Genomic DNA, 10,976 nt, shown 5'->3' with positions numbered 1-10,976 from the left:
ACAGTATAAAAACAGAGGAACTATCACACTGCATGCCCAGTGATATGGCCCACACAATTATTTAAAATCCTGGCTCCACCTCACAAGTAAAACCATCTGCTTATACAGTATCCCCCCCACACACACACACAATTAATTCTAGAGTTGAGTGCTGTAGAAGCCAATGCAGTAAATCAGTTTTTCGGACAGGCAGTGTTAAAATATAAATCACCTGCTCTATCAGTGCTAAAAAGAAAATTGTCAACTCAGCCAGTACAATCAAATACAAACTTTTGGTCCATCAAACTTTCGGCTCTAAAAAGAAATCTCCAGACAAAACTAGGAAAATAGTTTTGTCAACAGCACAATGCAGTTCACCATCAATCTTAAGCATACATTTGCTTTTCCTCTGGTTAAGTTTAGCTCCTGGCTATTGACATAATTATAGTATTTTCACCTTTATTACTTGAATACAATAATCAATACACTTTATTACACAGGCTTGTGCGAAACCAGTGACATTATAATAAGAACAAGCAATCATATAAAATCATCCTCTTGGCATAACATCTCTTGTATCTAATTAGAAAACTGGGATAATTATTTAAAATTGCTTAAAACTTCAAGAAAAATAAATAAATAATGCCTGAGGTCTACAAATTTATCGAGAAGAAAAGTTTTCAAGCAATACCATGGAATGAAGTAGTTTGGAAAAGGCACTTCTATGTCAGCAACAAAGATTTTGATGCCTTTATCCTCTCATCTATTTGCCAAACAGCCTAAAGGATTCACACTGCTCCTTAATGTTAATATGTACTATATGTAAAAACAGGTGCCTCTTTAGGACTTGTGACTACAGGCTTGGATGGGTGGGAGATCCAAATACAAAACTTGGTAAGCAATGGGTATACCGGAATGCAACACAGAACTAGCACCTCGTGGAACATATGGTAGCTATTTACAGACTCTCATCTCCAATTTAAAGCTGTACTTCCTTACTCCAAGAACATCATGCTATGCAGTATCATGAAGAGCCTTGAAACTACAGAGGTTGCTTCTTATCACCTAATTATAATGGACATTAATGCACCAAGAATACGTTTCCTAATTAAAACTCAATGAACGATGCTTTAGGCAAAATTACTTGGGTAATTACTCTTGTAAATTACCATGCTGCTGATATATAAGATATTCTTAACCAATTTCATAATCATTTGCTGTACACTTATTAGTTAAGCAGGATTATTGGCTAATATTAGCAATAAAATAACTATACAGAAGCTAGGATCCTCATACAGCAGTCTTTCAACTCGAGACTTGCTGCTTTGTCGCTCAGGAATCAGACTAGCGATACTCAAACTACTGAAAACTGATAATTGGACCCTTTAATAAAGGAAAACAGTGAAGAAAGTTAATGCATTTTCGTTGTTACCAATCACTTCAGTGGTCTTCATTAAACATTAGCTCAGTAATATCCCTCAAGCTTTAACTTCAGAAGTCTCAGTCAACTGATTTTAAAATTTTCATAACCTTTCCCACAGTGATCACTACCATATCACTCAAATGGCCTCTGTCAGGTATTACTTCAGCAGACTTAAGTATCACCTCCGCGATCGTCATTACCATTCACATAAATAGTCTTCAGTCATTATTTCAGTTACTCCACTAACTATAGCCTCTGTGGTCTCAGTTGTAATACCCTGCTGTGTCATGGCTTGATCTTCATTACCATTCAAGTAAAGTCTGTTAACAACTTCCGTATTCTTCAGTCATTTCAGTGATCTCCATTGACTATAACCTCTGTGGCCTCAGATGTAATGACCTGTTGTGTTATGCCTTCTGTGATGACTTTCTCCATCATCGTGTCCTCCACAGCACACTTCTCCACCACCTCCACACTGGTCTCCTCATGGGCAATCTTGTTCTCTCCATTCACCACTGGAGCTGCTTCCGCAATCACTGGTGTAGGTTCAGCCTTGCCAGGAGCGGCTTTGGTTCCTGGGGCTGCTTTCAACTTGCTACCCACTGGCTTTTTTGCTGCAATGCCTAGAAGGAAAGAATTTTATTGAGTTTTCATTATAATGGCCATAATCTTAGTCCTGACAGGACTACAGTAATATGCACTGTCTAGTTTGTGGTGGTCACTTAAAGGAATAGCTTGGAGTATGTGATCAACCTGCAAGCTACGTTACAAAGCATTTTCAAAGCGAGGAAGAAAAGCCGAGGATTAATTAGTTTCTTTCATCATGGGTTACACAAATAGCTTAAATTTTAAGCTTATGTACACAATCATAATCTCATATTCAGTATCATGTGCATACAACAGATAATGTCTTTCTATTTCTGTCTAGTAATAATTTCACTGAATTTTATAGTGTCTTTTTAAAGTCAACAATGGGTTAACAATGGATGCTGTTTAACAACTGCAGACTGAAAGATATTATGTAAGTTAAACAAAATCATCTTAACGCGGCAAGTTACATAATGTACTATAATGTACAGCAAATTAGAGAGAGAATGCTTGTTATAGTTCTACTGCTACCTGTGAAGAGCTGACCTGTCCATTTTCAAACATTTACAGCAACAATTCTACGGAAAATTCACTGACATTCTGAACACCTCATACATACGAGGAATCCCTGTACTAACAGGTGAATCACAAACACTTACTGGATACCAGACAACGAAAACACCAGCTTACTCTTTGTAAAAATATAAATACACAGGGGCCAAACCAAAGGGGAGCAGGACATATGTGGCATATGTTATCTCCCACATACAACCATGTAACAATCAGAATCTGTAGTAATTTTTTAAACATTCCCCATGCCACAAGGGAACACTGAAAGCAGAATTCTCAACAGCTAAATTGTCATCATCATCATCATCCAGACCTCCTTTCCCACCCTAGGGCAGGGTGAGGAGTAGCAATGTCCAGACTTGCCTAATCCAATCGGCCACACTTCCAGTTGCTCATCATTCAAGCTCCCGGAATCCTGCCTCTATCTGACACACCAGAAACATTCACCACGTTCTGTAGCTTTACATAAACATATCCGATAGAGTCAATCCGGAGCCTGTCACATTAAAATGGGGTGCCAAATCCCTGATCATGCACTTCTCCTCACAATATTCATCCAGCCTCACCGACTTCCAAATCTCTCTTCCTTCCACACTCATCCCTCCACCTTCTCCTTGACCTACCTTGCCACCTCCCACCTTCAAATTTGCTCAGATATTGCTATCCATTCTCTCTACATGACCATACCATCTCAGTACACATCAATCAAATGTAACTGTATTTTCCTGAATTAATAACTAATTATCTGTAAATGTTTGAGTGATAAAGGGCAAATATTTGTAAAGAATGCTATTATTTACTTGCCATGAACCCCTGGCTGTGATATAGCTACTAAAACAAAATCTATGATCATCATAGCCAATGATTCATCATCCCTGTCTCTTTTTCCACAAGTAAATGGGGTGAGGTATGGTACAGGAAGACTGGAAAAAGGAGGAATACAACAGTGGGAGAAAAACTGCAAGCCTAATACACTGACCATATGCACATGCACATGCATTTACCACTGAAGCCCCAGTAATCCAGGTTCCACCTGATAGATACACATATCCACATGTAGCTCTATATTTACCTACTGGTACCCACTAGCCAATCTATTTGATGACTGTCAAATCAAACAGGGGTGTCAAATCCTTGTCATACAAAACTCATCCCAGACAGCTTGATTCCTTGTCAGTTTCCTAGCCTCATCAGCTTCCAAACCTCTCATCTCTTACACACACTCACCATATCTATCCATCTGCTTGGCCTAGCACACTGCCTCCCACCTTTGAACTTGCTAAGATGTACTTTTTTCACCACCTGATTCACACCCATTGACCATTCTCTCCACATGACCATACCATGCATGCACACACACTTCCACTGTGGTGTCCACTGACTTCCTTATTCACTAGGCTTGCTCTTGTCACATTTCTTGCCTCATGAGTGTGCGCTCTCTCTCATACACACACACACACACAAAGTGGGGACTTACTGCAAAGAAAATCCCTCCATTTACCAGAGTGGTGGTGGTGGTTGGGGAGGGGGGATGGTGATGCAGTAAAGTAAAATAGTATAGCTATTGAAAAAATTTGAGAGAAAGAGGGAGAGAACAGATTTAATGCAACATGTTACAATAATCTAGCCTGGAGACAGTTCTGTCATGGCCATTTATTGAAGAGCAAAGAATCAGAAGTGATAAAATTTGCCCTTGTATACAATGCACATGATCAGCAACAAGACGCTGAAGGTTACTCCAAAAAAAAAAAAGGATGATATACAGAGCTGTCTTATCACTGTTAGACGACATCTGTTTAAGAGAGATATGTGACAGACGGCTGATAATCTAAGTTTCAACAACAATGAGGTCTACAGTAAGTTGTGCTATTCAGGTGTGTGAATCTTCTACAGGGAAAATAACAATGTATGATGTAATGTTTAATGCTATCAAGTGCACAGTACTACGTCATCATTAGGAGGGATGGGTGTAACATCCACCCTGTTTGACCAAGCTGTTATCAAGTTGCGCATAGGTTCAGGATGTGCTTAGATAAGGAAACGGAGGCAAGGGCTGTTCACTGCACATTTGGTGCTGTGGGTGTGGATCCCCTTCAGTCTGATGACACATTAGACTTTACAAACTTGTTTGGCTTATGCAAGACTTGTCAAACTGGAAGAGTGAGGTACAGCCTTCAGTGGCCTATTTATATCTAGAGGCCTCCTTAAATGAAATAAAACTGCACTGTGATAGCTTGAAATGATTATTTAATATAAAGTGAAGAGGTTAGGTTGTTAACTGCCAACACTACTTCATGAATTATCTTACCTGTGGCCTTAGCAGTTGTTGACTTGGCTGTTATCCTAGACTTGGTCGTTGTGGTTGCTGAAGCAGTTCCATTCACTTTTGTAGTGGTCCTTGATTCAGTGACAGTTGTGCGGCCAGCTGCTGAAGCAGTACTTCTGCTGGTGACCGTCCGTGTTGTTCCTACTGTTGACTTGGGTGCAGGCTTTGCTGTGGTAGACAATATTCTGTTAGTTGTGTTCTTTGTCTCCTTCTCTGCGGCAGGTTTCGTGGTAAGCTTAGAAGTTGCAGACAGTGGTTTGCGTGCAGTGGTAGAGGATGTAGTGGTGCGTGCTGTTGGAGCTGGTTTTCCAGCGGTGCCGTTCAACTTACTACTATCGGTCTTGGCAGGAGCAGTTGCTGGTCTCCTTGCTGTGGTGGAGGTGGTGGTGGAAGGGGTAGTTCGAGAGGCTGGAGATGGACGAGAAGCAGCAGGCTTAGTAGTCGCTGAACTGGACTTACTAAGTGCAGCTCTTTGAACTGTAGGAGTGGGTGGCTTGGGAGTCTTTCTTTCAGGGGCCTTTGTTGCTGAGGGTTGAGTAGGTGTGGGAGCTTTTGCAGCAGCTGGCTTAGGTGCCAGCCTGGTTGTTGTAGGCTTGCTTGTGGCAGGTTTTGTTGTGGTGGTTCTTGCTGTGGTGGTTCTTGCAGCTCCAGGCCTGGGTGACGCTTTCTCTGTAGGAGTCTTAGTGGCTGAAGGCTTTATGTCAGGCTTTGAAATAGGCTTCCTTTCTGTAGACTTGGTGACTGGGGTCCTTGTTGAAGGTGTCCTAGTAGTAGGAGTCCTATTAGGTGTGTCACGAGCAGGTGTAGCCTTGCCTGGGGCACTTTTAATAGGTGTTCTGGCAGTCTTCACTGGGGACTTAGCAGATTCTGGTTTTGTTGGAGACTTGACAGGTGCAGCCTTTGTAGGTGACTTTTTAGCTTCTTCCTTTACCCCAGGTACCGGTGCTTCAATTTTTTCTGGAACAGCTTCAGTTTTTTCTGGAACAACTTCAATTATTTCTGGTGTAGTAAATACACCCACAGTTTCATTGTTTACTGAGGGAACAATGTTTTCTATGCATGGTGCCAGAGTCTCTTGCTTTTCTTCCTTAAGGGGTTCTGGCTCAGAAACAGGAAGTAGAGGTGCTGAGGGAACTTCTGTGTCAAGGGACACTAATGATGGCTCAGGTTCAGGAATGGTTTCTTTCATGGTCACAGTGTCATTAAATAGTTCATCAGGCTTCCCCTCAGGTACTGGGGTAATTACTTCTGGCTCTTTATCAGGCACTGGGGAGGAAATAACTGCTGGTTCTATCTCTGGCACAGGGGAAGTTATCTGTGGCTCCTTATCTGATACTGGGGATATTATTTCAGACTCTCTTTCAGAAACAGGTGTTGAATCTAGTTCTCCCTCTGAAACTGGTGTTGTGCCCTCAATGTAAACAGGAACTGGTACCTCAGCAACTGGCTCTACAGCTGGTTCTGGGATAAATGTGATGTCAGAGGGTTCATCTAAAAGAATCTGTGAGGAAGTCATTAAATCTGGTGTATGGTCAGGGATAACAAAGTCTGTCTCAGGTTCAGGCTTCTCAACTGGGGAAGGAGGAGCAAGAACCTCCACTGTGGACTGTGCATGAACTATTTCAACTGGAGACTGAGGCACATGACCATCTTCTGCATGTCCATTGGTCACTTCAGACACATTTGCCAAGTCAACTGGGGCTTGAAGAGATGGCTCCAGACTGACTGGCTCAGGGGAGGAACTGACATACACACTGAAAGGTCCTGAAGGCTGATCAGTTCCAGTGCCATTCATATCTTGCCCTTGGCTGATAATGAAGTTTGTTCCAAGGCTCTCTTCAGGGGTGTTCAGCTCCACCGACGTAACAAACCCTTCTACTGACCTAGGGCTCCCAGGTGCTTGTGGGCTGCTGGCAGTGTGAGGGCTGGATGGTTCCATGGCAGTGTCCTTAAGGCCTGTAACACCGTCACCGGAGGGCTCCAAGTTGAGCATCTTGTCGGCACTTATTTCAGACTCCATGGCCTTTTCCATGCTGGCCCGGAGGATGTCTGGAGTACTTTCCATTATAGGTGGTTGGTCAGCTTCCATGGGCACATTCATATCAGGCTGGAACTGATCCATATCTGTGGTGTTTGGCCGGTATTCAAAATCAAGAACTTGGGCTTCTCCAGCTACACCGTGGTCTTCCATGAAAGACTCCTTGTTAAGCTGTGAGAAGTTTTCTTCCTGAACTAAAGTTTCCTCCTGCTGGGGTTCAGAGGGGAAGTCCTGGAGGAGTTTATCTGCCTGTGGGGAGTGGAGATCAGCTGATGGGGATGAAGGCTTCTGTGCTGCGTCTGTCTCACCACCACTCACAGGAACACCGCCACTAACTAGTACATCTTCACCCTGAAACAAAAGATTATGATTAGACTCTATTCCTTACCCAGAAGCAAAGATTATGCTTATAATGTGATAAAAAAAAGTTCAACAATCTTAAACACATCCCCTTGAAAGGGATATTAGGGAAGATTAGCTCTTCACTAGTGGCATTATGTTAGAAATCTCCCTCCTAATCTTGGAGATTTGAACCTATGCACATTTACCCATACCTATATTGTTTTTTATTTTTTTTTCCTTCCACCTGTGGGTGTCCCTACACTGTGTGACAAGCCAAATGGTTTCCTGTACAGCAGTAAACCATTTACTATGCTGGGTGGTTACCATATAACCAAATTTTGGCGCCTGGTGGTTTAATGGGTAACTGTGGCACTCCACTCGGATTGAGCCAGTGAAGGTTTATATCCAAGGGGTGGTTGGGGTTTATTGCTCACATAATGCCACTCACGGATGAGTGAGGCTGGTCACTATCATCTTACATATCAAAACCAACTTGCCTAGCACCGGGCTCCAATGCAGGACTGCATAATGGATGGATGGATTTACTCCTTCGCCAAGAAAAAGTTATACTTTATTCCCACCATCTGACATGCCACCTAAAAAAGATCTACAACTGAAGAGGTTAATGACTGTAACACCTCCATACTGGAAAGTTTTTCCTATGCTTAAGTATGTTACAAGTACACCACCAATTTTCTGGCAATGGATTGTCCAGCACCCCTTTTAACCGCTAGGGTACACAATTCTCCAACCTTGACTACCCCCAGGACACAAACAGGCCTATTATTCAACTTTCTCAAAGGTTAAGTTTTACGCCCAATTTATAGAGCTTGAATGTATGCACCTGAAAACGCAAACCCCACCCTCTTAGACCCAATACCTACAATGCTATGGCCCGTCAAAGTTGATAAGTTACCTGTCATGGCCCCAGCGAGAAAGAAAATACACCGCTCACACCTGTTTTCTTCACAAAAATACGTACAAAAATCACCAAAATCATTTGTGTGTGTGTGTAGATGTTATAAACCACTGTAATGTGCTTAGAAAAAATAAAATGGTGACAACTCCCCCCCCCCCCCCAAATAAATATGATAAATACTGGAGTAAAAATTATCCTCCCCTCCCCATACCTCCAATCCCCTCCCTCCCCTCCGAGCTGTCAAATCTAGCTAGGGAAAATGGTCATGACCCACCCCCCATAAAAATATAATAAAGTAAAAATTATCCTCCCCTCCTCCCCCTTCCCCTACCCTCTGAGCATCTGTCACCAGTTTTTTGTGGATGTTGCACAATCAGCGTTACTTGTCCTTTTAAGAAACTGCGCAAAAAGCACGATTGACGAGCTTAGTACTTTAGGGGTTAATCCACCAAAAATTACGAGAGGGTACTCGAAATTCCCGTTCCCACCGGACTAGCATACTGGGTGGCCACATATTACGCTGAGTGTAACACAAGCTCACTTGGACTGCATAAGCTGCATGTCTTGGTGGCGATCACTGTATTTTTAATTCTTAGCTTATTTACATTTAACATTAGCTATGGCTTATACAGATAGATCTGTGTTAGTGGTAGCTCCCAAGTGTAAACAGTCTACAGTATTTCAATACTGACAAACCTCCTTGATCATGGTTGATTGGTCCACCAAACTACTGCGATGACAAAACCCTTCAATAACAAAACAAACAATTAATGGGAATAAATGGTAACTGGGCCAGGGCCCACAAGTTTACACACCCTTCTTTGCCTAATACCCAAATAATAACCCCAAGAAAGATTGGAAGGACTGGATCAGCACAGATTCTGCTACTCCTGATTGTGAAGCAACAAACGTTTTCTCCAACCTAACTGTGAGCCAGCACTGTTAACATTGTATTTTGTCTGTGAATATGACTGTCACAATTATTCCTAACCATCAGTTTCTGTTCTTGTGAATATTAAATTTCTCACAACATTTATCATTTACTCTTACATATATACTATATCACCACTTTAGTTTATTCTGAATTACTACCACTGCCAAATCAAAAGCCTATTTCCATCACTGGTATCTACCGAGGCAGTTTATAAGCAAGTGTGGAGTGCTTAAAGTATTATTAAGTTTCGAGGCTGTTTGCATGTGGATGCCAGTTGCTGTGAGGTCTGTTACCATAGTAACCAATGTGTAGCTACCCAGTGACATACTGCACTGGCCATCCATATCTTCACTTGTATTTTCAATCATCCCTCTAGTCAAAATGCTGTATTAACAACCGTTTGGGGGGATTTAATGCAATAAGACTTTTATTTTGCTAAACACAAAAACAATAAAGCAGAGTAAAGCAGATCAGTTGAAAAAGCTGACCATGGTGTTTCTGAGAGGAAACTGTGTCACACATCGTAATGGTCTGTCGTGTTTACGGTATAAAGAAGGAATGGAAAAAAATACTGAAACTGTATCCAGACAGTGATTCAAAGAAGCAAATGAGCATTAGGAAATCTATGAAAGATGATAAGAGTACTAAGCATGATCGAGTAATGATGGAAAGGTTTCAACAGCATCCGAGAGATGGAGTGGACTTGTCAAGTAGTATAATAGTGAACCAGGCTCAGCTGTTCCATTAAAAAAAAAATAAATAAATATATAAATTACAGCACGAGTGTGATTACACCGAAGACAGTGGGTCAGGTGTATTGCTGAATTATTATGTGACATATGTCTGATAATATGGTTTAACCAGCAAAACTCTGGAACTGAGGGTGCTGGAAAATCTGTGGTGTAGGCCTACCTACATTTGAAAAGAGAGAGAGAGAGAGAGAGAGACAGAGGAGGGGGTTCAATCATTGTTACCAATTCCTGTAATAATTTTTCTAACTGTTGTATCCTTAACCCTGACACAATGACTATTATTGCTACCAGTAAATATTAGTTGGCTCTGCAGGAGCCTGTTGCATTGACAGTATTAATAATGGCTGTATTAAACTTCTGTAATTCCTTGTGTCCCCAGAAACGGATAGAACAGCAAATTAGTAAATCATCTGATACCAGAAATACTGCAGCTACTACAATCTCTAACGCCCAAAAACAGTTTTTTTTTTTAATACAGTAGACACTTTACTGAAGGAGTTAGAAGTACCCTTCATTAACCCCCTCAATACCAGGGAGCCCCCCTCCTATACTGAATACAACTGCAAGAGCAAGAATACAAAAAAGTAATTACATTGAATGGTTTAAAACAAACTATAATTATTGTTATTTTGCCACTGACAAGGCTTTTGTGAGCTGTCCCACACCAAACCCTCCCCTCCTACTACTACCAGATGATTTTGCTCAGATAGTTGAGACTTTTCAAGCTAGAAGGGTCAAGTGAGTTTTACGCCAGGTACCCCTTTTTTTTGGATAAGGGCTAAGGTGTTGCCCCTAGATAGAGGACTTTGGTTTGCAGCGTGTAGCATTTTATGACCGGATGCCCTTCCTGATGTCTACCAATGACCCTTGGGTGGATTCGATCCTCCGACCCTACGGTCAGAGCGGAGCGCTCTAACCCACTGAGCCACGGCTGCTACAGATACAACCATCATAAATACCTTCACTTTATGAAGTCTGCCCAAAACTTTAAAATGTCAACCCTGTCTACCAAATATATTTTCTGTTTTTAATTCTTGTTATTTCAAGGTGATATCGTTCATTTCAGGATACTTATCGAAATACAAGATTTTGATACAACCTTTAA

The 10,976-nt window shown here is 41.7% G+C and overlaps 1 protein-coding gene across 7 annotated transcripts in view; it reads right to left on the bottom strand.

The window, feature by feature from the left end:
* Positions 1–421: 421 nt before the first annotated feature.
* Positions 422–10,976, bottom strand: part of LOC145394762 (uncharacterized) — a 554,034-nt gene continuing 543,479 nt past the window's right edge. For 6 of the 7 annotated variants that reach the window (XM_080268571.1, XM_080268579.1, XM_080268541.1 and 3 more), the window contains 2 exons: positions 4,869–7,275; positions 422–2,025 (listed from right to left, as the gene is read on the bottom strand). In XM_080268571.1, coding sequence (XP_080124697.1) covers positions 1,754–2,025; positions 4,869–7,275 — 2,679 coding nt within the window. In that variant the 3' untranslated portion in view covers positions 422–1,753. Of the gene's footprint in view, positions 2,026–4,846; positions 7,276–10,976 lie in introns of all 7 variants that reach the window. The other variant, XM_080268563.1, reaches the window with a different exon arrangement.

The sequence above is a fragment of the Coenobita brevimanus genome, chromosome 4 (assembly GCF_032717465.1).
Source record: "Coenobita brevimanus isolate Jiangsu-jjx chromosome 4, ASM3271746v2, whole genome shotgun sequence".
Classification (NCBI taxonomy): domain Eukaryota; kingdom Metazoa; phylum Arthropoda; class Malacostraca; order Decapoda; family Coenobitidae; genus Coenobita; species Coenobita brevimanus.
This window is presented reverse-complemented; position numbering and strand designations above follow the sequence as displayed.